The sequence below is a fragment of the Epinephelus fuscoguttatus genome, linkage group LG13, assembly GCF_011397635.1.
Source record: "Epinephelus fuscoguttatus linkage group LG13, E.fuscoguttatus.final_Chr_v1".
In the NCBI taxonomy this organism is placed as follows: domain Eukaryota; kingdom Metazoa; phylum Chordata; class Actinopteri; order Perciformes; family Serranidae; genus Epinephelus; species Epinephelus fuscoguttatus.
The window spans coordinates 35,072,969-35,100,479 of record NC_064764.1 but is presented as its reverse complement, the minus strand read 5'-3'; the positions used below and the strand labels follow the sequence as shown (position 1 = coordinate 35,100,479).

Below are 27,511 nucleotides of genomic sequence, written 5' to 3'. Positions count from 1 at the left end.
TTATTGACATAAATTAAGGTTCATGGCAGAAGGTTTGTGACGCCCACACTGGATGGAAAAACCTAACTGAAATCAAAGTAAAGTGAAACTGAGGCGGCTTCTTCCCTTCGAACAACACGTAACACACGCAGACACATAACAGCTCTCATTCTATAAAAAAGAGAGCAGTCTTCCCTGGATAAAATCACGCTTATAAAAAATCATGTAGGTTGATTACATCAGTAGTTACCTAAGATGTGCTTGCAGATGGCAAAAGGGGATTTGGATTTCCTGAAGGAGAGGAATATGTGTTCAGCATGCTGCCTCTGTTCTGTGCTGACCATGGACGGCGGTGCCTGGAAACGAACACACACACACACAAAAATTTATTTATAGACAAGTTTATTTCTACTATGTTCTGGTCCCACATTTCTCAGAACATCTAATTTCATTTATATTTGTGATTTTAAAGATTTTTGTTTGCAGGAATATGCTATTTTAGCCAAGAAAAAACATTAAATTGTAAGCAAAGTGCTAACTAGGGATGTTCCTGGCGACTAATCGCCCTGTCGACCAAACAAAATTTTTGATTAAGACTAGTTGACTAGTCAAGAAAAGGGATAAGACTCAGAAAATTTACCACAATTTATTGTTAAGTATTTGAAACACTGTCCAAAAAAATATTGTGTAAAAGCCCTTTGAAGCCCTGAATCTCTGCCTGCTTTTATTCTAACAGCCATAGCTGCATACAAGGTGTTTGGAAAGATCCTGCTGTGCACAGTATCTTTTGAAGGAACAGCAACATGCCATGATACATAAAATGGAAAAATACTTTCTACTACCAATCACATTTTAAGAAAACAAAACCCTGTTATTTCTCATTTTTCACTCCTTATTTTGTCCAGGCGTCCAGATGAGAATCTGAACTTTGAAAGTGCTGCTGTAGTATGAGCACAAACACATGGAAATATGAGCCCTGATTGGCTAATTGACAACCAATCGTGCAGCTGGACACATTTGCACCCCCAAGAAAGGAGGCACTATAAGTGGTTGGCTAAGATTAGAGACTGTACAGTATGTACAGCGATCACTCAGAGTGTACAGTAAACATTCAGAGTTCAGTATAAAACCATCACACGCCCTGATGTAAATACAGGCAGTGTTATACTTTACAGAAGAAGTCAAGGCAAGACAATAACAGAAAACCCTCCATGATAACAGCCTAAATAGGAAAGCACAACACACACACATACACACTGACAGCCGACAGGAGTGTCGCCATGATACAGCTCAGCAGGAAAATCACATTCCTGTCCTAATTGCAGTAAAAGCAGCTCTGAGGCTGAAGGCAGCGGAGGGAAGAAAGACCCTTTTATCTGAGAGCGCACGCGCGCACACACGCACACGCACACGCACACACACACACACACACACACACACACACTTCAAGGCACATAATATACTGTAATGAGATGGCAGACACACAACACGCCATGAAAAGTCTCAACAAGATGGAATATTTAACTTGATTACAATACACATTACAGCTGCACTAATGGATATTTTTATTGTAAGAGGTTCTTTATGCGACATTCACAGCATTAACACAGCAGCAATCCTCCATTTGCTGTAAAGCTATAGTGGAATAATGCCGTCCTCAGCTTGAATGACATCACTTCTCTGTGGTTTGTTGCGGTAAGCTGGTCCAGCTGACTGTGTGTATCTCACTAGCTAGCTCATCGCTCACACTTTGCACTGCTCTCATACGACAGTTACTGCTGATATTATGATAGTGTTGTTGCGGACACTGACAGTGTTAACCCCCCGGTTAATAACCAGTCCAGCAGGAAATCCAACTACAAACATGACGTATCATCTGAAACATGGAAGTAGCTACATGCCCATTAGCCCACAGCGTCATTAACAGGCGGCTCGCTCAGTGTGTGACGTGCACTTGGAGATAAAATATAGGCCTATATTAATGAAGGTTCATTAGTACGGTTTTGTATTTCTCTGTAATGTAGCACAGTGTTAACAATGTTACTGATACTATTCTTTCTCACACCTTCAACTCAAACCACCAAAATATGTCATTTAATAAGTATATTAATGTCGTAAACATGCGGACCACGAGTTGACTAATGGCCCTAAATGACCACTACTAATGGACTAGGAAAATTCTTAGTCAGGAGCAGCCCTAGTGCACATAACTCATACGCTCTGAATTTCACATAGAGCCTCTTTAACAATGGAAAAAGTTACTATGTGTGACCAAAAGTGAAGTCTTTAGGCTAATTTTTTTTTACATCTTACAGCCCAAAACTTGCCTGTTTTGGTTCAAACTCATCAGCATTTTTTCAGCCACAACAAACAGCTGTTATTAACAAAAATGGTCTGAGATTTTGATTGTTAGATATTATGATGAACATCAGAATTATGCAGTTGAGGAGATTACTGAGGAGGAAGTGAAACCTATGATCAGGACAGTCACAGAAGAATGACTCTTACTCACTTTGGGCCCGTTTCTACAGAAGTAAACTGTGAGGAAAAAAAAATATTCCCCATTTTTCTGGGGACCCCTAGGGCTGAGAACCACTGGTCTAATACAACAGTCATGTAATACAGTCATTCATTCATAAAGTTTATAATGTTCAGTTTGTTGAGGTGATGTAATATATTATGCTGTTTCACTGTATTGCATTATATAGTATCAGTGAGAGTCTGTTATAAACACCCTATAATATAATGCACTACAATTAAGCGGCACTAGACTGCACTGTTCAACTAATATTCAATGAACTGCATTATACTGAATTAAATCTAACAACATATATACATCTATGGTTACACTCCTGATTAATCCAGACACAGAAAGTTGCACATTATGGTTCACAATGACTATCAATAATTGGACACACTGCCCAGCTCTGAATTACATCCATTCAGAAAGAAAATTATTGGCTAAAATATACTTAATGAGGAGTTAGTATCATATTTAACAAGATCCAAAACTGTATATCATGATGTCTGTGCAGATATGGGACATCACATATAAGTTAGCTGATGTTTGGGACATGTTAAACATGGAAGACGAAGGCTATTCTACAAGAAAGCTGACACAGTAAGTATTAAGTCTAGGTGTATACCGATAATGGCACCACAATTGATCAATAAGGCTCGCAATAAGGCTGAGTGCAATGTGGAAATCACAGTCGCTGTCATTTTTTGATGAAGGTAAAATGTGTCACAACAATTATAAATGAAGCACTGTGGTGCTGCAGAGATGACCCGGCCTACAAATCATATTCCAGATGTAAGGGAACGTGCTTCCTCACTACAGACCTCAGCAAAATTCACATCATCAATATTTTTATAATTTGTTGTAGTTAAAACGAAACGCAAAAATCGTCCTTCCCACTAGAAATGCAGCTCATATCCCAATCGCAATACCAAGCAAGATAATGGCAATAGGATTTTTTATGTATTTATTTTTTGCATATCGTGCAGCCCTGATACTGATTCACAAAATTTCCATGTTACAATAAATTAACAACTGAATACAACCATAAGCAAAGCAAAATTAAAAAGGCTCTGTACTTGACAGTGTTCCTGATATTTCTAACTTAAATGCATTGATCAAAATATAACATTCATCCCCCTCTCCCGTCCAATAAAATGCCTCAAATAATGTTTAAAAAAAAAAAAAAAAAGTAAGTGTACGACATCTGAGATTATACAAAAAATAAAACACCAGAGTTGGGCCTGAGCTGTTTCAAGTGCTTCTTAGCATCACAGTAGTGTTGATGTTGACAACGTGTGTGATGTCATCGGGTTATTCTTGTACGATTTTTATTATTATAACTATTATTATTTCAGTCACTGTGTCTGTTCATGCGCCAGCCGAAATGTTGTTGTAGTGAGGTAAAAAGTGCCAGCAGAAGCCAGGAGCTACATTTGAAGTTCCATACGCAAACATGCAAGTCACTGAATCCTCCACAAGAAGTTCCTGCAAATGTTTCACAATAAAAGCCTCTTTAGGAAACGAAGGGATTCTCTCAACCTAAGTTATACGGGGCTTTTAGTTTGAAACAGATACAGGGAAGTGTTGAGTTTGAAATGACGGCACGATGCATTAACGTAAAGAAGGCAAACCGGAGCGGATAAAAAGTAAAAATATAAAAATACAGAGGGAATAATAAATAATGGACCGTCTATAGTCTTTTTCAAATGAAGCTGGTAGCCTCTGACGTTGCGGTGAGTAAAAGCCACTATTTTTTAATTTTTTTACTTTATGTCCGTCTGCATTATGAAGAAATAACATTGTTTGCTAGCTTGATGCTAATGAGTAAAGTACTCACCAGGTTGATAAAGTGACTCTGCTGTTTCACGCCATAACTTTTCCCTTTTTACTCTGTGGGATAAAGACCCAAGAGGAAATATCTAAAACCCTGGGCTGTTGTTGTCGTACAGTTGTCCACTGCAGCAGATCACTCTGTGTTCCTATTGGTCAAAGTGACGGCTGTGATGGGAGCAGTCGTGAACGACCAAAAAAAAAAAAAAAAAAAAAAAAAAAAAAATCAAACATGCTAGACTTTATATCAGAATGTCGTGAGGCGTTCCAAACATGCCATCTTTTGTCATCTACTATGACACACTACAAGAGATAAAACGATGGAATATTGCGTACGACACTCATTATCGTTCACGATCCGAGCCGACACCGTATGACACTGCGTCGGGCTAGAATCAGGCTGATATCGTGTAGTGTGTGCCAGGCAGTAACACAATGAAATGATTCTACAGACCTATAACAACATATAAACTCCTCTTTTATACCAGAGACTCCAGATTTTTGTCCATGGACACTTTTTCGGGGAGGTCAGGGTGTTGACCCTGAAGTTAACCAGAGCAAGTTAACTGTTAAACATAAGTTACCATGGCAATTTATCCCAGGAAAATGAGAACTAGCTACACAGCACTGAAAACCCAGAGTTAAACCTGAAGTTACCTCGTTAACTTAAAATCCTGTTTCCTAGTACAGGCCTCTGGATCACTAAAATATACACATTAGAGTCACAGTACCTAAAAACAATGGCAGACATAGCTAACCATCCATTCAGAGGACACCTGAGGAATAACATGAAGGTATAACACTTGGATTTACTGGTATTGTGTTCACATCACTAAGACAGGCTTCTCTGTCAGGATTATAATTAAAATTGTCAGTTTAAAACCATAACAAGGGAAAGCAAAATGGCAGAGAGCAAGAGCAGGCTGTAGCTAGCTAATTCACCCCACACACACAGACCCATGACAGGCACATGGTTAGCCAGTTAGCCGGTGTGTCCACACATGTATTAAAATGGAGTCTGAAGGTAAAGGAGGTGAACACAGGATGTTAGTGAGTGTTTGAGGAGGTGCATGAGGAGCTACAGCTTCGCACCGAGTGGACCAACAGCACCGGGATGCTCCAACTGTCTCCAGTGAGACTCATAAAACTTAACGGCTCAAACGGCTCAACACGACTCGCTCAAGTTTCCGGAGCGTCATTAAAACCCGTCCGGGACACGGTGGGGTATTTTAGGGTGGTTGGGGGTGATGAAGACGGAGGGAGATGAAGGAGAGGTGGGACATGCTGGGATTTTTGCGGGATGGAGACAGGCAAGGGAAGAGAAGGCGCCACGCATCGCTCACATACCGTCTCTCTGGGTGAAAAACTGAACACATTTAAGAAGTAAACCCGGGAATACCCGCCGACATACCCGCCCGCAGACACTACGGTAACATATACGTCACAGCCCGGCCTTCATGGCGACAAAACAACGGTTAATTTCTCACCATTAAAACTTTGGCAGCGCTTTCCAGCTGTGTGATCACTTCTGGTGCACCGACCGCCGCCATCATCGTCGTCCCTCTCCAATGACGCGCCATGCGCTCTGCATTGTGGGATTACAGAGAGAGCTGGTACCCGGCCGGGTTCAACCCCTCAACCTGCGCGTGGAGGCAGCGGGGTGTTATGTAATCCACAGAGAGAGAGAGGAACACTAACTGTCACACTGAGCCAGGATTTATAATCTAAATATAATATTAAGGAAATATATGAAAAGATTTAACTGTTGACACAGACAGTAGGAACTGCTGTAAGTAACTTAAGTTATCCAACTGTGTATTTATTCAGTATTGTGGGTGTACTTTACCTTACTCTTATATGTGTGTGTGTGTGTGTGTGTGTGTGTGTGTGTGTGTGTGTGTATGTATATGATGTATGATATGATATGATATGTATATGTATAGACAACTTCCACTTATGGACCTTTTCATAGCTATTCTGTTGCTAGGGCAACAGCTTTGGTCCCTGTTAACTTCCTGTCAGTGTCTGCATTAACATACATTCAAACAGGAAATACAAAGGGACCCATATATATATATATATATCTTAAAAGGAAAAGTGAATTCATTTTATATCTTGTTAAATTATGTTTTTGTAGAAATCTGAAAGAGTTGACAACAGTCTAAGGGGCCAACATTTTCATTTTCCACATTTACACTGATTTTATCAGTGCATGCTGTTAGTTTTAGATTTTGATGCTTTTGACACATTTTAATTGACGAAGGTGGACAAAGGACAGAGGTGTTTTCTGGCGCAAGGCAAGTTTTGAAGTTAACAGAATGAAAGCAGGCCATAATACTTTGTAAGTCTTATTTATTTCATACATACATATATATATATAATTCCTTTAAAAAATAATGTTTCACCCTACAAACAGAAAAATTGTGTTGGTAAGTTATAAATGTAATTTTTTTTTTCTGCACATGATTTCACCTAGGGTTGCAGAGATATACTGGTTTTAAGGTACACCATGATATATTATAAAAGTTGACAGTTATCATACTGTGTATATTTGTTTATTGACAATATTGAAGAAAAAAAACTGACTAAATGGTTTCAAGTTTCAATTATAGTAATAAGAGTATTGTTCAACCAAAAATAACCCTCTCATTTGCATTCCTTTAAGGGTCATTCTGACTGATGATAATGATATATATATATTGCAGTTATCTCTGAAAATTACAAACAAATTAAATAAAGAACATGGCAGCAGTTCCTTTCAATCTCCATGTGGAGGCAGTGGGGTATTATGTATTATGTAGGAATATTAACTGTCAAACTCAAGTCAGGATTTATAATCTAAGTCCTATATTAAGGAAAAATATGAAAAGAATTAACTGTAAAAACTAAGCATTTGATTCAGTCTATTCCATATTAGTACAATATTGAGGTTCTTGTAGGTGTACTTTGTGTTTACTTCCATTTTATGCCACTTAATCCCTTTATACAATTTCTACATTACATTTTTTTATATATGGTAATTGAAGTATATTTTGACACTAGTGCTTTAGTAAAATATAGGAGTTTTCCTCTACTGGAAGTAGGTATATCCCCAGATAAATGTGTAAGAGTTATTTATTGTGCTGTTTTTTTGTCTGTTTGTCTGTCTGTAATAAGCAGACATTTAAATGAAAAAAAAATTAAATGCAGTTACTTCTTAAAAGTACATACAAATTTAAAGTACAGAGCAGTAGTGGAAACATTTTATGTTAATGCAATGGAAATACTAGTACTGTGAATAAATAGATAATATCTATTTCTCAATTTAAGTAGTAATTAAGTAGTTTTACACTGTGGTTTTGCTATTTTAATTTACACCAAAGATCAACCTCCGAATTTAGTTATATCAGACAGGTATGAAAAATAAAATATAGTACAGCAAATGGGGTTATGTTTACACTCTAAGTCTTCTTTTGCCATTTAAGATTTAGTTTTTATTGAGAATAGAAAGGTGTCTTAGTGGTAATTGTAATTAAATTAATTATAGTATTGTCATTGCTCTTTATTAATTATAGGAAGATACACTATCATTCTATGTATTTTTCTTTGAATTTACGGAGCAGGAATTAGTCAGTAACAACGTAATCATTTAATGTACATGTTGTGTGATACAACTGACTTTTGCTCATGAGCCCAGTTTTATTACAGGTGGATGAAAAAACCCTCATTAAACATGTGATACATCAGAAAATTAATAAAGTTAAAAAGTTAGTTAAAAGTTAATAAATCACCTTTCTTTCACACATTGATGCACTGCAATAAAACACGAGTCCAAGTTGGTTAATTTAATTTATACATACATTTTACACACAAGGACTGTGAAAGCATTTTTACAAATTCTCAGTTCATACATAAATGTAAAAAAAGAGATAGCTGTCCACATTACATCATCTATAATACTGCGTAGACATGGGTTTCTGAACATTAGCACAGGGGAAATTGAAAAAAAGGGGAAAAAGATACAAAAAATATGTATATCTGTATAAATATAAATTCAAGAGTAACAGAATTGTATCATACATTAAGGAGCGTCAAAGACAACCAGAGGCTCCTTAGAGTAAAAATACAAAATGAAAAATAGGATACACAAGTAAGTCTCATGAAGAAATCAGATATCAAGTCAGTCAAAGATTGTCAGTCATCACTCTCTAACCTTAGAAACAGGAAACACCTCACACACTCTGCAGAGAGACGCCGCTCTCCTTATAAAGCTATTTGTCACAAAGCAGTCCGAACTGGTCGACGTGGATTGGCAATGAGAGTTTTAGAGAAGTGGATGTCTGGACCAGCTGAGAGAGAAACTGGATGGAGAAGAGAAAAGAGCAACACCTGTCTGCCTTGAGCTTAATGATGGCGCCCTTGAGCAAGGCACTTCATTAATAATGGATCTGGTGCTGCTCTGGAGAAGACTGTAGTTGATCAGGAAGCTCACAGGAAACACTGGCTTCGTTTACATGCAGGACACTGGTTTTACTCCAGTTTGAGCCACCATTAACACACTCATGACAAACGCCAAACAAGATTCTTTCACTAAGTGATTGCACTTGTTGGTCTTTTTTTGGATATCCATGCAACAAATCTGTCAGTCTGTGTTATGACATTTTAAATTTGAACACCCATTAAAACCAACAGCTTTATATGTTTAAACATTTAAATATGTTGCAACCATTATACATATCATCATTCTTTAAAGTAATAACGGCCAAGATTTTTCATTTAAATAAATGTATTTGCTGCTGAATGAAGCAACACACTGGTGACTGAGCGAATGACCCACCAATGAAAGCCACAGTGTATAAAAATAATAGATGCTGCTAACAAGATGACTGGCTTTGGGCCTTGAGTTTGGCATTGTGGACGTCGCCATCTTGGTTTTTCGGAGCCAGAAGTAGCCATATTTTGTGGAGCTGTGAAGGAGCAAGGGGTGGATCTTGGACTGTAGGGACACCTCGCAGACAGCCTGTAACTCAAAGTAGCCTCACATGTAGCCTTAATAACATTTAAATAGTTGAGTTATATAAAAATTCATCTCCTGTATAGTTGTCACAAACAAGAAAATTAGCTATAGAGACCAAAACTGTTTTTGTACCAGGCTGTAAACATGTTGATTTCTACTGTAAAGTTGGGCACATCAACAATGGTGTCTACTCACTCTAAGAGCAAGCCTCTAGTGGCCATTAGCAGAACTGCGATTTTTGGCACTTCCGCATTGGCTTCGTTTTCAGCCCAGGAAGTTGACGCTGGATGAAAGCCCTTGCATCTGCAGTATTACAAACTGGATGTCTTCAGGGACATTCCCACTGGTGCACTGTCAGTCACGTGATTCCCATCACCCAGCCGTGATTGGACCACCAAAGAGGTTAGGCTAACACAACAGACTTGCTCTTTAGCTCACTTCTGTATGAAGCGGTGTACTTTTTTTCTGGTCTCTACTAGCGTTCCAAGTAAACAGTTATTACGGCCAAACAAGCGAAGAAGAAAGCGATGACAACAGACGATGGCAAACTTCAAAAACAAGTGCAAATCCAAAGAAATGGATGCCAATTTGACCTTCTGCTACCTGACAGACGTCACACCGGCAATTAACTGCAACTACTGCTTATTGCAATCGGTGCCGCCAAAGATAATGAAATGGAAATTTTTGATTAACTTTAATTGTAAGTACTCATTTATTGTTTTGCCCACATTCCCTCAACTTCTGCCTTATCTGCTTCTATTTACCGCAAGTCACTGACTATAAGATTGTAGGTGCATGTAAACAAAGCCAGTGCAGATGTGAAACAACTTCCCCAGATAAAGAATAATAACAGATAACAGAGGTGTGTGAATAAAGATGATGATGATGATGATAAGAAGGCAATCGTTTAAGATTGTGCTGCTCACTTTTCAAAACAAGGCACATTTACAGAAAACAACAAACTTTCAATACATTGTCAAGCAAAATAAAACAAAACAAAAAAAATCTGTAACAAATCTGATCCACACATTTTTCCATCATTCTGCCAGTTACACATCAGACTTAAAAAGGTTCTGACTTCTTCAGTCAGTAAAGTCAAATTCAGAATACTGTTGGAAGGGTTTGGTGTTCATCGACCAAACGGTTTGACACAAAGAGAGCAGTTACTGTTTACTGATTGTCAATAAGCAACAAGGTTCTGGATGATGGTGTCAATACAGAACATGGCACAGGTCTGTAGTAAAAGTTAAACAACACTCGAACGTGTGGTCGTTTCGGATAAATAAAGAAAATGTACCAAACACCAACTCGTTGAAGGTTTGAACCATTTGCTGGTTTGTAAAATAGAGAAAGCTTTTCATCAGAGGTGGGACCGAGTCAGTGTTCTGCAAGTCACAAGTCTTTGTACTCCAGTCAAGTTGCAAGTCCTGAACTTTGAGTGTCAAATCCTTAACAAGTCATAATGCGCTTTTCACCAAGTGTAATTTCATTTTCACAACAGGGCAATCATATATTAAATTTACAAGAAATAATTAATGATTTTTAGAATTTTTACTTGTTTCTGAAAACAAGTGGGACTGAACTTTTAACTTTACATTAAAATGTCAAAAACGACTTATCCCAAAGATTTCTAACAATGTTCAAACCCAGAGAAAGTTGCAATCAAGGGCACTGTCTTTGTCATTTGTCAGCGTCGCCTATCAGTGACGTCATAACCCCTTCGCACATGGATCCAGGAAGTGGCTGTCTTGCTCTTTAGGGAAGGTATCATGTAATTTTAAGGGAAAGGACTCAAGTCCAAGTGAAGTGATGAGTCATTTGTATTAAAATCCAAGTCAGTTTAGACGTCTTTTTTGACGTTGTCATCAAATTTATGACTCAAGTCCAAGTCATCTAACTCGAGTCCACACCTCTGCTATTCATTCTTTATTCAAATTACATTTCCTGAAGCCCACCTGCCCCTCTCCTCCTCTTCCTCTAACTTTTATCTACTCTGTTCCATCTCTTCCTGAACCTGAACCCTCCTCTCCTGCAGTCAGGACCAGCCCGGCTGCAGGAGCTGAAGGGTCTACCATCTTTGATCTGCAAACACTGATCGACATCATCATCATCACTGTCGTCTTCTTCGTCATCAAGCGGCGACACGCACTCCAACATTCAATTAAAAACGCACATGGCTCATTACTTTCAAAAACCCCAAGCACACTTGGCGATGAAGCCAACACTTCTTTAAGCCACAACAAAAAAGAAAAACAGGTAATAACAATTATAATAATAATGTAAATAATATTAACCACAATAATAAGCAGCATGTTGTAACTGAAAAGAGAAAATATATATAAACCAATATATTTGTACATTTCAGTACTAAAACGTTCAAAAAGGATATTAAGTGTTTAGAAAACTATATATAATGTATTTTTTTGTATTGCACATAGTCATACTATCACATGTCTGCTGTTGTAAGAACATGTCGCTTTGTGTTTTCATGACTGCCTCCAGACGATAAGAGGAGGCTGGTTAAGTTACAACTCATCTTTGCAAAATAGCTGTGAAATTGTGCATCTTGGTGAACGTGTGTTTATGTGTGTTTATATGTGTTTGTAAGTGTGTGTGTGTTTGAGCTTTGATTCTCAGTCAGAAACCAACTCAGGGCCGTCTGACCCGACATATTCAGGTCTGTCAGGGTCCTGGCTCTGAGATCTCTAAATTTTCTTAAATAAGGTTTCACTCTATTTATCAGTTCTCAATTATGTGTCCTCTGTGTCCTACCTTGGTAAACAAGAAGTATATTTGAACAAGCACAAATGTTTATCTTGCTATCTTGATCTGATTCTTTCTGTGATTGATGAGCAGATATTCGCTGCATATCAGGCTCAATAAACCTTGCAGCGGTTCCGTCTTTGATCCAACAGAGAGCCCTTTCACACCTACCTCTTCCTTTTCAGTTTGATCCAAACTAAATTTTCAGGTGTCAGACCTCCCCTGGACGATTGGACGAACCAAACAGCCGAACGATTGTCAGACAAAGTGAGGTGGTCTCGTTCTGGATCAAACTGAGCCATGGTTTGGTTTGTTTCCGGTGTGAAATGTTCTTTCCGATGTTCAGACTTTCTGACCGATTACAGGAACGTTTTGGCAGGCTATCATCAAGAGATGAAGAGTATTGTGGGGCCTCAGTGCACAGTTTGTTTGAGGTTTAGAGACAGAGTGACCGTGGCTGTGCTCAGAGTAGAAAGGTGTTGGCTATCGGAGCAGAGAAGAAACCAGCAAAGTTGTCAAATGGTAGTGAATGTGCAGCTTTCAGTCTGTCCATGAGCATAACAAAATTAGCCGTGGTGGCTTATGGGAGAGGAGGGGGCGACTTTATGAAGAGTAAGTCGGAAAAACCTCACAAAAACTCAAGAGTATGAGCAGACAAGAGTCTTTCTTCAAACCAGTCAACGTCAAGTTTCTCGAGACGCAGCTAATGTAGGTCATAATGACAGGACTTACGAGAGGAAACCAAAGATAGCCAGATCAAAAAACAAAAATCTGAACCTTGGTTTGGACTTTCAGGTGTGAAAAGGCCCTCAAACACAATCAGACTGGATCTTTAGAGCCTCATCTTAACTCTGCAGATGTGAGGATGCTTTTGGGAGGTGAGCTTTGAAATGGTCAGTTACAACAGAGGATCAGTATCATGAACACAAGAATATTTGTAACAGCAACCTCAAAGGGAAGAAGGGTCAGGTCTCCATCTTAGGGACAAAATATCACACTGAATTACAAAATGAGGCAGCTGTGGGTACAAAAAGAAAGATGGAGCAAAAAAATTTGAGCTGCAACAAGTGCAGAAATGTAAAAACTGACACTCAGAACACGCCTGCTCGACTATTTCTCTGTGTCAGAGGAATCTGGGAGAATTTGTCAATTCTGAGCCAACGTCTTGAAATCTGGACACTGAAATCTACCTGCTTTTCCATCCTTTACGACTGAGCTGTACTGAAAAACTGTGCGTGAGTGTGTGTGTGTGTGTGTGCACATGCATGCAATGTGTCTTTGTAGCTTATTTTGCAGCAGCTGTGAAAGAGGCGTGTTGCTTGTTCAGTCCCCCCCTCCCCACTCCCCCACCTCCCCTGCAATCAAAGAGTAAACTGGTTCCACTCTTCACATTGCCGTGTCCGATATTCGAGTGTAAAGCAGCTCGGGTAGAACAGGAAGCAGCTCCTGCGTCAGAAGATCACCGCGGAGAGGTTTCAGTCGTCCGTAAGACACAAGGGTGGAAGGAATGGGACAAGAAACCGCTGGAAGAACCAGGAGCAGTCCTCGAAATCTTGCATGTGATCCAGACATCCTTACATTCCCAAGAATATTCTTCTTTCAGTCTGCACAGTTTCTGAGTCTCACTCTTCTGACCGCTTCACCCTCCACACACTCAGTCACACACACAATGTTGTCTCTTGGTCCCGGATCAGGGGAGTTTTATATTTGAAGTCACTGTGGATGGGCTATAGATTCCACAAGGTGGCGATGTTCATCAGTCCTGCTCCTGCAACTTTACAATCACACATGTCAGACCTGCATCAACACACAGACACACCTGTGTGGCGTGCACATCTCTACACACATACACAGGAGGAGGGCAGCAGGAGGCGGGAAGGTCATGAGCTGAATGATGAGCGTTAAATCGGCAGTAATAGACACACAGTCTGCAGCTCTACACGTACACGGGCTCACATCCCTCCCCCTGCTCTCCCTCCTCCTCTTCATCTTCCTCTTCCTCCTCCTCCTCTTCCTGCTCGTCCTCCTCCTCTGGGCCCATGCTCAGGGACACATCGCTGGCCTCCAGCGGTTTAGGGTAGCGGAAGGGGCAGCCATTGTCATCGAAGAATCTGCGGAAGGTGAACTCATAGAAGGCGTGCTCCGGGTGCTTCCCGTGTGGGGAGCAGAGCGTGTCCAAGGCCCGGGTGCTGTCCCCACTGTCGCTCCATGCCCCGGGGCTGCCCTCCTCCTCCACAGGGTCAAAGTTGGACGTGTCCATCGGGTGGGCGATCTTGGGCCGGTAGGGGGCCGGCTGCTGCCGCAGATTGCTGGAGAAGTCCATCTGGGTGAAGAAGGGGTGAGCCTTGATCTCGCCGGCACCGTTAGCACCCAGACGGTCCTCAGCGGAGCAGCAGAGTCGACCGATGATGTCGACGGCCTCGGGGCTCAGTTTGACCTGGGCGGGCACCTGCAGTGTGCTCTCCCAGTTAATGACCTGCAGAGGGAAGAGACACAACACGAGGTCACCACAGCTACAGGAACGTCAGTGGCAGACGGTACACACTCACAGTTTTGATCTCAAAGTTCATTCTTGAACTCGGAAACAGTGGTTGACTCATACTGTACAATCTTGGTGTTTGGTTCACTCCAAACATAGTACCTGGGAGCTGCCAAGACAGAGGCCTGACCTGCTGCGACTGAACTCACCCAGGGACACCAGGCTTTAACATTTATTCATTCATTTATTATTCCATACTTTAATTTCTAAATCACAGCTTTTCTTCACTGACCTTAATCTGAGTCTCAGTAGGTGTCGGGGCCAAGAAGGGCGGCTGTCCCACCAGCATCTCAAACAGGATCACTCCCACACTCCACCAGTCACACAGCTGGGTGTAACCTGCACAACAAGATCAGATTCATCTGTCAGTGATACACACAGCACAAATCCAGAGGTCTAAGTACTTATACAGACATATTCTCTGTTGTGTTGCCAAAATAAATCCAAACCTATCTGACTGGACCATGTGTGAATTTAATTTGAAAGGACAGACACAGGAAGTGTCCACGCTCAGCAGTCAGACAGGAGTTAGGTTAATTTCCAGGGCTGGTACCTGCGGTTATTCCACAGGCTAGTTAATAACATGTCGGGCAGGAAATCCAAAGTGTGGGATCATTTTGAGAAGGTGAAGGATGAACCCAAGGTGATATGTAAACTCATCTTCATTGGTCGACTACAAACATGACGTATCATCTGAAACATGGAAGTAGCTACATGCCCATTAGCCCACAGCGTCATTAACAGGCGGCTCGCTCAGTGTGTGACGTGCACTTAGCAACTAATGTAGCACAGTGTTAACAATGTTACTGATACTATTACCACTAAATCTTTTTCTGACATATAACAGTGTCATAGTATGTGTATTGGAACACACACTTTATTTCTGACACTGATCTACAGCACTTCTCCATCATGTTCTCACCCACCTTTGCGCAGCAGCACCTCAGGCGCGATGTAGTTGGGTGTTCCCACCAGGGAGTGAGCCAGGCAGCGCTGGTGCTGCCGGTTGGCGCGCTGCTCCAACGTCATCAGCCGGTCGCCACAGCGACAGTTAGACACGTCGTCCCAGAAGTCACTGGGCTCCATGCTGTCCTGTCTGACGTGGCTCCCTGCAGGCAGAGGAAGGGGAACAGTGCTGTTAGACACACAGTGAGCAGCGATGGAGGAAGATTTCAGATCCTTTACTTCAGTACAAGTGCTAATACCACACTGTGAAAATACTCCACGACAAGTTTAAGTCTTGCATTCAAAAATGTAGTTAAAGTATGTTGGTGTTATCAGATAACTAGACTTGCATTATGCAACCTGCAAAACGAGAGATTCGGGGGCGTTATAGAGTATTTTGTTATATGTAACATATAAGTTGCATGTTTACAAACTCCTCATAGAACCTCTTAAACACTGTGTTAAATTATGTGCACGTTAAGATATTTCGAGCACTAAACCATCCTCACAAACAGCCTCACCTTTCTGGTAGTACTTGGAGTTGTGCGTCCAGCGGAAGCCTGTGCACAGACCGAAGTCCGTCAGCTTGATGTGTCCGTCCAGGTCAATGAGGATGTTGTCGGGCTTGATGTCGCGGTGGATGAAGCCCATCTTGTGGACGCTCTCAATAGCCAACGTCAGCTCTGCCACGTAGAAGCGCGCCAGAGGTTCGGGAAAGACGCCCATTCGGATCAGCAGGCTCATCATGTCTCCTCCGGGGATGTAGTCCATGACGAAGTAGAGGCTGTCGCGGTCCTGGAAGGAGTAGTAGAGACGCACCACCCACTCATTGTCTGCCTCCGCTAGGATGTCACGCTCTGCTTTCACATGGGCCACCTGAAACAAAGACAGTACAAAGACGTGAATGTCTCTATATTCAACTGGTGCAAATGCACAGACCTCTCACGATGTCACAGGTGAGTGAGAATGTATGAACTCACCTGGTTGCGGTTGAGGACGTCTTTCTTGCGCAGTGTTTTCATGGCATAAAGTGCACCCGTGTCCACTTTACGTGTGAGACACACTTCTCCAAAAGCACCGATGCCCAGTGTCTTGATTTTAACAAACATGGACTTGTCCATTTTGGCACGGCGTAGCCTGTTATAGTTGGACTCTTTCTGGTTCAGCATCTTCCTCATCTGCTCCTGCTCCGCTTCCGACAGGCCGGCCTGGAGAAGGACAACAGTTTAAGAAAGTTGGCGACAGGAACCCTTGAGGGTAACTAGTGTTTTTCAACCTGGACCCTTGTTAACCCATGTTTTTGTGTCAAGTATATAGTCCAGTATTAAGGGAGACCACTGCAGCCGGCAGCTGCGAAACAGGCTGCAATGTAACCACTCAGAGAAGTTTGAGTCCACTACAAGCACTTGTTTTGTCACTGATATTATGGCAAGAATCCCAACAGAGAGATGTTTTATTAGAGTAAGATCGTTTTTGTTTGACCAGAAACAGCCCCCAAATTGCTATTACCAATTCCACCAGACTCCATTTAAATAAACAGTAATTTTAGGGTGAATAGAGCCAGTATATTTTCACATCTAACTGGGTGAACTCAGGGTTTATTTCAACCAAACCAGAGTTGGTGATTGTTGGAACATTGGAGACTCAAACCAAGATTGACTGCATTAGTTTTATTTTCTGGTGGCTTTGGTGATCCAATATTTCAGGGCTGTTTCTGGTCAAACAAAAAGGATCTTACTCTTGAAAAAACCCTGATCTGTAGGGTCCTTTCAATAATGTCAGACATTTAGAATAATAACCTGAGCCTGTCAGTGGCAAAAAACAAACACTTGTAGTGGACTTGCTTTAATGGGTTGAACATGTCCTGAGTGGTTACATTGCAGCCTGTTTCATCACTGCCAGCTGTAGCACTCTCGCTCAATACTGGACCAGCTTCAGACATCGTTGTCTCCATTAGTCACTGAGACACAGAAACATGGGAAAATAGCGTCCAGGCTGAAAAACACTTACGGTTAAAAACAAATTTTCGTTTAATGATTTAGGAATGTGACATGAGCTGAACCCTGTGCCCTGACCTTTGTCGTCAAATTTAACTAATTCTCTTACCTAACCGTCTGGGTCTGGCTGTGGCATTTTCTCCAAAAATGCCTTTCAATCACTTTAAGAGGAGATCAAAGGGGCAGAGGCCAAAGTCATGACTCAGGACAAGCTCATGCAAACACAAGTGTGAACTCACTGACTTCTCATTCCGAGACAAAGGTCTCGTTGTCTCAAACAAAAGTCCTGAGGGAGAATTCTCTGGATGACAACCTCTTGGACATCATGGCTCCATACAAACGATTATCATTCTCATACGCAGACAGTCAGTGGTTTAATATGCCTTCAACCCACTATGACAATCAACTTTCAGGGACTCAAAGCTTGTTTGAGACCTGATCATTTTCACAGCGAAGAATTTTGTGGTATTTATTTATGTACATTTTCCTCAGATGCCTGACAACCGATGGATGACTTTTTTGCCTTTATTGGAAAGGACAGGTTGAGTATGAAAGGGGGCGACATGCAGCAAAGGGCCGTGGGTCGGAATCAAATCCGAAGCCGCTGCGGCAAGGACATAGCCTTTGTACATAGGGCACCTGCTCTACCAGGAGAACTACAGGACACCTCAGTGCCAAGAGTGCTGTTTGCAGTGGAAACACTAGGGTCTAGGTACCATGTCTGAAGGGTTACTTTTGGTTCCAAAGGTACCATACCGAAAGTGTTTGGTGGAAACGGGGCTCAAGTGGCCTCTGTGCAACGTAATCTGTTACGTATGGGCTGAGGATAAATGAATGAGGCGAAGTGGAACTACTGATTAAAAGCAGCGTTAAACTTCACCGTCAGTTTTACCATGAGGTCGTCTTTCTTGCCTTCTGGCCGGTCTTACCTTGGACATCTCTTGCTCCAGCTGAAGCCTGCGGTTCAGTTTCTGCTGGTGGGTCTTCATCACATTCTCTATGTGCTGCTCCATGTAGAACTTGAAAGCAAAAGGTGAGTAGGTCTTGATGCGCGACTCTCTCTTCTCCTCATCACGTCCGTTCTTCCTCACCGGAACAGGGGACGTTTGGATCTGCTTCTTGTCTTTCACTGTCTTCTCTCCCTTGCCCACCTTCGTCTTCTCCTTGACCTGCTGGCTCTCCTCGCCCTTTCCGCTCCCTCCACTGCCGCCGTGTTGGCTTCTGGTGGCAGTGCTGCTGAGGTCCTGAGCTCCACACATGACTCCGGCTCCTTCCTCTGCCCCGGACATGAGCAGGTTTTTGGGGTATGGTGGTGGTGGGCAGCGTGGCTCCTGAGCAGGCTCCAGAGAGTAGGTCTCCTCTGGCATGTAGGCCAGTGGCTCTGCTGCATCCTGCCCCTGAGCGGTCATCCAGCTCGGGTGACACGGCCCCACAGCCGTCTTGGGCTCTGGCCTCATCACACGGATACTCTTGACCGGCTGTTGGATGGGCGGTGATGTCACAGCCGTGATGGTGTTTGGAGGGCCGAGGGAGGGGTCCTGTTTGCCAGCTGGAGGGGGTGCAGCCATCGCAGGCCGGACCCCACCGGGCCCCGCAGAGCGGCTGTTGAAGGAGTTGGTTCTGCTGGGGACACGCACCTCCCCCCTGAATGGGCCCTGGGGCTGAGGCTGCCTGGCTTGAGGGGCCCCTTCAGGCCCTGGAGGCCCCGCCCAGTGGTGCTCATACAGGTCCAGATTGAGGCTGGCCCTGGATGGAGTCATCAAGCCCTGGGGCATGTCGGAGAAGTCAGGACCAATGGCTGCCACCGCACCTGGGGAGCGTGACATCATGTGGACCTGATGGGAGGTGGGGCTGGCCTGGCGCGGGTGGGAATGCGCTGGCAGGTACAGGTTTGCAGGATACCCTCCCCCTGCTCCTCCTGGACCGTTCTGGCCCATGGCCCCTTTCCCCTGCATGTTGACATAATTGTCTGGGGGCGCCATTGGGGGCGGTGCCATCTTGTTCTGGAAGGAGGCAGTCCTCTTGACTCCATAGCCTGAGGGCTCCATCATGTGCGGCCTGGTGTGGCCGTAGTCATAGTGTGGGCCTGGGACAGGGCCCCCTGGTGGTTGAGGCTGGAGCTGCAGAGGCTGGCCAGGGACGTTGTAGCTCATCATGGGCCCGTGCTGCTCCATGCTGCCAGGGTAGCCCTTCTGCTGGGCCCCTGGAGGGTACATGGGGTTGGCTGGGTTGCTCTGGGTGGCCATCACTGGTGGATAGGTGCCCATACTGGGAGGTCGTCCCATTGGGTTTCCCATAGCAGGGCCCTGTGCTGCACCAGACGGGGGCATCATGTAGTTCATTACAGGGGGAGCGCTCATGTAGGGTCTGGGCATCTCACCCTCAGGACCGTATCCACCTGCCCCCTCATACATGGGAGCCCCCATCTGGTGGTACGGAGGCATGGCACCTGCCTCACCTGGAGCCTCTAGTGCAGGTCGGTGGTCCATTGAGTTTGGCATGCCGGCTTTTCCTGAAAAGACAAGGAACAAAATCACTCGATACATTCAGCATGGTCTTAATTTTTTCTTGCCAGAAGTAATTACAACAATAAGAGCATAAACATCTACCAGCCAAAACCAACTTATTGAGTTTGCATTTGTACCTGGCGAAGTCTGCTTGATGACACGGACGATGAGCTCATTGCGAGGGTCGAGGTAACCCATTTTGCTGATGTACTCTAAGGCCGCTTCAATGTTCCTACTTCCTGTCTGCTTCAGCGCCCGCACTGCCATCTCCTGTGGAGCACACACACAAACAAAAAGATGGTTAGAAACTTTTTAAGACCTTTTTCGAGACTCTTTTCAATAACACCCCCTTCTTTCACTTGACAAAAAAGGCTTTATGTTCTCTAAACACAAGTCGCTGTACAAAAACTCGGTCTGAAACTGGTAAAATCCGAAATTACATCAAGAATTGATTGACCAAAGAATAAGTAAACAAAACTACAAATCTGGCCAGACTTCCAGTGCCTGTTTTTCACAGACAAACACACAAGAACCGTAAACATGAGCTTTAAATGACAGTTATTGCAGCTGGTATCTGCAATTAATCACACAGGATTACGCAAACAAACACAGGCACGTACATGCCTGCTACACACATGAACTCAAAATGAGGATACTCCGCCTTGAAGGTGTCCCAACACCCAACAAAAATAAAGCAACACACACATTTAAAAAACATTAGCCCAGTAGGTTCAGGAGCACAGAAGCACCTGCATCCTGGGGTCACATACCAGGGCTTTCCTGCGCCTGTCACAACATCACACAAAAAACATACCATTGAAACGAGGCTGCTGGAAACTGGAAAAATAATTCCTAGAAATGGAAAAGTTCATGACAGGTTTTTTCCTTCTTTTTCTTTTGTGGTGAAACAGACAATTTAACTGTGAAAAATATGGGAAATTAAAAATGATGCGTGAACAATTTCATGTGAATGACTCAGTAGTTGCAGCACGGTGTTTACCTCAGTGGCCCTAACGGACAAGCTTCACTGGAAATGAACAAAGACTTTCCTTTAACGGATGATATTGGTATTTCTGCAGGTTGTATCCCACTTAGAGGAATAGTTTGGATCTTTAGAAGTGGGGTTATATGAGGTAGTGAGTATATTAAATCCAGTAAATGTCAGCTGGCACACTCCCAGTTTGGAGAAGCAGGCAGGAGTACCGACACGGAAGCTAACCTGAAATGTACAACAGTTTACACTATATTTAGAATATTTTCACTGCTTCACCTTACCATCAGACAGCTATCTCTGACAGGTAACTAAAGCTGTTAAATTGCTCTCATCCAAGCCAGACTCCATTGAAAAAAACAGTAATTTAACATAGGTGAACACAGCAGCTGCTGATCTACCGCTGCCTCCATCAGTTAGTGTTTGTTACTGTGTGACTTTGGAGTTTGAAAGTGTTAGTTCAGATTCACCAAAGTCACACAATAACACAAACTACCTAAGTGATCAGGGCAGCAGTAGATCAGTAACTCGCGTGTTCAGCAAGCCAAAATTTCTGTTTTTGTCAATGGAGTCTGGTGGTTTTGACGATAGTACAGATGGGGAACTTAAGTTAACTGCTTTCACGTGGGAACAGGCTGTCTGACGCTAAGATGAAGTGGTGAAAATACTAGAAATATAGCATACACTTAAACTAATATTTTTTTAGGTGGCCAAAATACCTGCCTGCTTCTCCAAACTGTGGGCGTGCCAACTGACAACTACTGTAGGTAATATATTGACTATGGATAAGTCAATCCATTTCACACTAAACATGCATAAACTCCACATCACTACCAACCATTTCTCAAAGCATATTGTAGGATTAAACATTTTCAAATCTACTCTTCATTTCAGGATGGTTTAAGGGTGCTTTCAGACCTAGAGTCGTCTCCTTCGGTCCAAATCAGGGACTAATTTTGTCACAAAGAGTTGGTTCATGTTCTCACGGCAGCATTTACAAGTGGACCAGATCAAATGCCTTGTGTGAGAAAGCTGCTCTTGATTGGTCAGAATTTCCATGTGGGAAAAATCCAGGAAGTAAAGCAAACGTTGAAGAAGAGTACACTTGCAAGATAAATGTGACACTTTCTAATGTCACAATGGAGGGACAACTACGCAGGTTGATTTTAGCGCTGCTCATCGTGGACTATATTGCTGTCATTGTTCATTTTAGTCAAAGCATACAGTTTGAAAACGAGGCGCGGCTCCTCAGACCAGCTCTTCAAGAAGGTCTCAGTCTGGTTGTTTTGGTGCACACCTGAGTGTGACTGCTGTGTTCACACCTGCCCAAACGAACTGCACTGAGGGGGCAAACGAACTGGAGTTTCATTGAACCGAACCAAACAGGGCAGGTGTGAAAGCACCCTGAGACTCAAGAGACTCAAAATTCTTTTGAGACTGATCGTAGATGGCAGAGAATATCACCTTTATTTCAGTCAGTCATGAGATTCAAAGCACTGACAGATCTATGCCGAAGGGAGAATACCAGTAACAACACAAGGATACCGTAAAAAGGATCACTGGAAGCAGCATGCATTAATAAGATTCCTGTTTGGCAGCCAACTCTCATATCTCAGATATGGGACTTTCCCACCATCAGTAATGCACCACCCAAATTATTAACGCCTAGCGGATTTAGTTTGCATAAGATATTAAATGCCACAGTAAAAGCATGAGATTGTGTTTTATTCTTCAGTTAACTGTGCAGCCTGGCAGCGTTTACTGAAGATCCACGTCTGAAACTGATTGCATTCTCCTCATTCTTCCTGTAAAATGGCCTTTTATTTAATTATTTGCCCTCTGGCTCCCTCCTCAATCATACTCAGGGAGCTCATCCCCAGCTCCAACAGGTGGGTCACTGTAAAAGCCCCGAGCTATGTAGGTCACCTATGTGAAAAATGCTGGTTAACCACTCTGGCATTTTCTCTCCATCAGCTGCCATGTAATTTATGCTTTAGACACAGCAGCAAAAATGTGAAGGAGGAAACACGCAGAGCATTCCTCTTGCGTTTATGGCCTTTTATTAAACAATGCCAATCATTCCTTTGGTCCTCTCCTGTTAATTCAGAGCAGGAGATCTCAGAAAGCTTTTCAGCGAGCGAGAGATTCAAATGAGAAATCCACTCAGCCCCCTCAGACCAAAGATGACTTGACGTGTACTTTAGCTGCGGCGAGACAGAACCAATTGTGGTTCTGGTTTACAGTTTGAAATGTTGGGATTTAGATCAAGATAATAAAACAGGGACACAAAAGCCAAACTGACAGTTTCATGGACTCGATTCATAACAAAGAGTCTGTTAGCAGCAAGAAAATATTACAGAAAATTGGCCATTGTGGTGAAACAGCAGACAATAATCTCCTGAGTATGATGCACACAGATGAGCTGGCTGTATTATTTCTCAGGCTGTCTCTATATGCACCATTTGCTGTACATGAAAAGTGAGTTTCTCTTATCACAGTCTACTATGTTTAGTCTTTCGACATATGGGACGACTGTTGAAGAAACCACTCTGATATAAGCAATAAAAATGTTGAGATTTTTATTAATTTCAGTTCACATATACAACGGGGCTTCTATATTGTTATCTGTTATTCTATACAAATAAAAGTTAAACAGAACTAGTGTCATACATGAGTCATACAGCAGGTGAAAACATCAGCTTGAGTCGTTCTTCATTAGTTTTAATGGGTTTAAATGCGTTTTGAGGAAACTTCAGATCTTTCTTTTAGATATAATGACTTCAACACATTTGTGAAAAAACCTTGATTTTGATCATGGATAAAAGTGTGATCGTTCATGCAATCTAAAAACTTCAAAGTTGTACTGTTAGATAGATGCCCAAAGTATTTCCATACCAGATTTCAAGACTTTAGCTCAATCAGAGAAAAAATTATAAGGCATTAACACACTTATTGTTTCTGGGGTGAAACTTTTTAAGGATTTGTATATATATCACAGGGCTGACACACAGAGACAGACAACCATTCACACTCACATTCACACCTACGGGCAATTTAGAGTCACCAATTAACCTGCATGTCTTTGGACTGTGGGAGGAAGCTGGAGCACCTGGAGGAAACCCACGCTGACACGGGGAGAACATGCAGACTCCACACAGAGGGGCTCTCTCACCTCAGCTTCAAACCAGGAACCTCTTGCTATGAGGCTACAGTGCTAACCACCATTTTGTTAACTTCTAAATTTGCCCTGTGCCAGAAAAACATCTCTGTCCCAAACAAGAATTCACAACTTCAAATCAATTAAAAGATGTGTTAAAAGCCTTCAACTCTACATAATGATAACATCAGTGTAAAACTGTACCGCTATAATTATCTTTGTTTAAATATATTTTTCATCAAAATGTTGGCCTTTTAAAGATGAGTCCCAGATTTTTGTCAACTTCTGTTTTCTACAAAAACAGAATTTAATCAGATATAAAAGGGGTTAGCTATATTCCACGGACTCCTGTCTCATTTCCTAGTTTCCAAAAAGTCGGGAATGCTGTTCGAGTACTGGTCCGCTTTTTATTTTTTGATGAATTTATTGAAAAATACTGCTATCAGGTGTGTCTCAACCATACCAGATCAACTTTGCAGCCCTTATAAATCACACCTTAATAAGAATTATAGTTTAAAAATGAGTATTTTGATTAATATTAAGAGAACTTCTAGCAACTTTGAAAAATAAAATGGTTACTCAATACGACTGCTGTAAAATTAATGAATACATAACTTTTTGACAACGTCTGTAAGACGTTAACTCTGTCAGATCTTACCTCTGACATCCATCATATATGCTATTCAAGAAAAAATTCAATCAGTGGGAGGTTGGCCCATTACAAGGAAAAAATATATTTTCCAGCCTAGTTGAAAAGCAAAAATCAAAACCCCCCAAAATAAGGTTTTGTCCCAAATCTCAAGTATAAGCGACTTAAATTCACCTTATTATTGTCGGACATGAAAACACTGTCCTGTGTATGTTGTGCAGTCGTGTACACATCAACCACACCTGCAAATCAAAATTCCTCCAAGTGGTGTGGTGGGCGAACAAGACGACCATCAACTTCCTGTCTCTTTTTCACAATAGTAAACATGTAAACAAACAGTGTGAGATAAACACAACAGAAAATCTGTCTTCCCCTCTCCGACGCAGCGACCCACACCTACATGAGGAAATCCCCTCAAATGGCATATGACCTCACTGCAAAGACATTTCAGACCTCGGCCGGCCGCTCTCACAGAGCCGGCATTCAGCCCCGACACTCAGGCACCCCTGCTGGTTGCACGCAGCAACTGCAGCGACACATTAAACTCTTCAGCAGATGATGGTATCAGGAGAGTTTCATTACTCACAGTCACTTATATGGCCATGAGAGGAGGTCACAGCGACCCTGAGAGTGTTAAATCATTGCTGTACTCACTGAATTACATCACAACAACAATAAACTGGAGCTAACGGAGGGTGCTTTGGATGTAAAACCAACATTTGTGCTTATTTATTACAATGATGTCATTAAATGTGTCATTATGAAGCATTAAGTAGCTTCACATTAAGGAAACAGTATGATAATTGTCAAATCCTCAGTATATTACAGTTTTAGTTTCACACCATAAATATAAAAAGGTGCTCTGCAGCTATTATAACATATGCATTATTATTTATGGACGACTGCGACGGTCTCTCCGCTGCTCTTCCCAAAAAGACCGTTAAACCACAGCAGCACATTCAGACTGCTGCTGCTGCTGCTGCTGCTGCCAGATTTCTAACAAGAACCAGGAGAACTGAGCACATTGTTCCTACTCTTAAATCTTTACAATGGCTTCAGGATCATTTTAGAAGATTTTAAAGTGCTGCTGCTAGTTTATAAATCACTCAGCAGCCGGGCAGTCGGAGAGAAGTCCCTCGAGTCGGGGAAAAATAATAAAAATGCATTTAGAAACTTGTTGAAGATCTTCAGTGAAAAAAACTTTTGTCTTCTGCTTTCAATTGGTTTTCACTGATGTGCTTCTTTCCTTCAGTACATTTGGGGCAGTTTATTACTGAACTGTCACTGAAACTATTTACACTTACTGACTACATTTACATGCACAAAATATTCTGTTTTTTTTCTCCTCATTCTGAAAATGTTTCTAGATTTTCTGATGTAAGATTACAGAGGTTTTTTTTACATCACTGATATTTTACTGTCTCACACTCTTGGTACCGTTTCATCTCATATCTTATGAAGCAGGCTCCTATATTCATGGCTCTGATGATGTCACTCGTCATTAACACCCCCGCCTCTTTCACATGAACCTGCTCGTGGCTGGATAGGAAATGTGATGAGTTAGTCAAACCAGATAACGAAAATATATCCTGGGTAAGATGCTGGCTTCATAGTACAGGTCTCTCTTCAACTGTGCAAACTCAGCCTCCTTCTTTCATTCCTTCCACCATCTTCTTGAAAATGTGTGTTAGGATATTTGCGCACATCCAAATACCTGCTGATATCCAAGTCTTTCATAATGTTTTAAAGTGGGTGTGTTTCTCCTTCTGACCAGAAGCATGGGCTTTTCTTTTGGCCATGGATCTCTACCCTTGCCTTTCAAACTGTTGGTGAGTTGGTTTGTGTACAACACACAGAGCTGACTGTGAACAGACAAGAGGCCGTGTGCCGCAAACTGCAGTAAATACCTGAATGTGCTGTGCTTAAAAAATGCTACTAAAACCCGATTAACACCGGCATATCCCTCATCTTAATCGGAAAACGCGTTATTTTACTATGTTGTTTACATGACCCGTATCAAATTCACAATACTTTCATATTTAGAATAATAGTGGAATATTGGTGTGCATGTAACTGTAGTCATTGTTGCTTTATTTGGTACACCAAACAAAAACTAATGTGGTCTAATACAACAGTCCTGCAATAAATCCTGCTACAGTTTGTGATGCTGTTGAACAGTCCTGGTGTTTCTGTTATTTTGTCCACCCCATTCACGTCAATGAGGGACAGCTTTATAACTGAAACACCTCTCTGATATCATCCAACAACAGAAACAATAAAAAAGAAAAGCAAGAGCAGCTGAGGAGAGAAGTTTCATCGCCGTGCGGCCATTTTGTGTCTCCTCCGCTGCAGTTTCTCAGACACACTGACCAGCTTCATTTGTCGGGAGGAAACTAAATCAAAACAGTTCAACAGAGGGACCACGCAGCAACTGTGGGCACAGTCTGCTCTCAAAGCCAGGAAATGCCAAGGCCACACACTTTCTACGCCTTCTGTAACATCTGTGTGTGTGTGTGTGTGTGTGTGTGTGTCTCCATCACAGTGCGTCTGTATAGGTGGAAATACACAAGTGCGTGCAGTGTGCACACGCCTGCGTTCAGCCCCTCCTATTGCATCCGCATGTTCATACATACATAC

The 27,511-nt window shown here is 42.2% G+C and overlaps 2 protein-coding genes across 2 annotated transcripts in view; both read right to left on the bottom strand.

Moving 5' to 3' along the window:
- xpo4 (exportin 4) overlaps nucleotides 1–5,949 on the bottom strand; it is an 87,976-nt gene extending 82,027 nt beyond the window's left edge. The window contains exons 1-2 of the mRNA XM_049595077.1: nucleotides 5,818–5,949; nucleotides 230–335 (exon numbers count right to left, since the gene is read on the bottom strand). Coding sequence (XP_049451034.1) covers nucleotides 230–335; nucleotides 5,818–5,910 — 199 coding nt within the window. The 5' untranslated portion in view covers nucleotides 5,911–5,949. The remainder of the gene's footprint in view (nucleotides 1–229; nucleotides 336–5,817) is intronic.
- A 2,184-nt stretch (nucleotides 5,950–8,133) lies between these two features.
- The window catches only part of lats2 (large tumor suppressor kinase 2), a 44,584-nt gene continuing 25,206 nt past the window's right edge, over nucleotides 8,134–27,511 (bottom strand). Inside the window, exons 3-9 of the mRNA XM_049595076.1 lie at nucleotides 20,215–20,347; nucleotides 18,500–20,082; nucleotides 16,554–16,781; nucleotides 16,095–16,449; nucleotides 15,555–15,737; nucleotides 14,861–14,967; nucleotides 8,134–14,565 (exon numbers count right to left, since the gene is read on the bottom strand). Coding sequence (XP_049451033.1) covers nucleotides 14,026–14,565; nucleotides 14,861–14,967; nucleotides 15,555–15,737; nucleotides 16,095–16,449; nucleotides 16,554–16,781; nucleotides 18,500–20,082; nucleotides 20,215–20,347 — 3,129 coding nt within the window. The 3' untranslated portion in view covers nucleotides 8,134–14,025. The remainder of the gene's footprint in view (nucleotides 14,566–14,860; nucleotides 14,968–15,554; nucleotides 15,738–16,094; nucleotides 16,450–16,553; nucleotides 16,782–18,499; nucleotides 20,083–20,214; nucleotides 20,348–27,511) is intronic.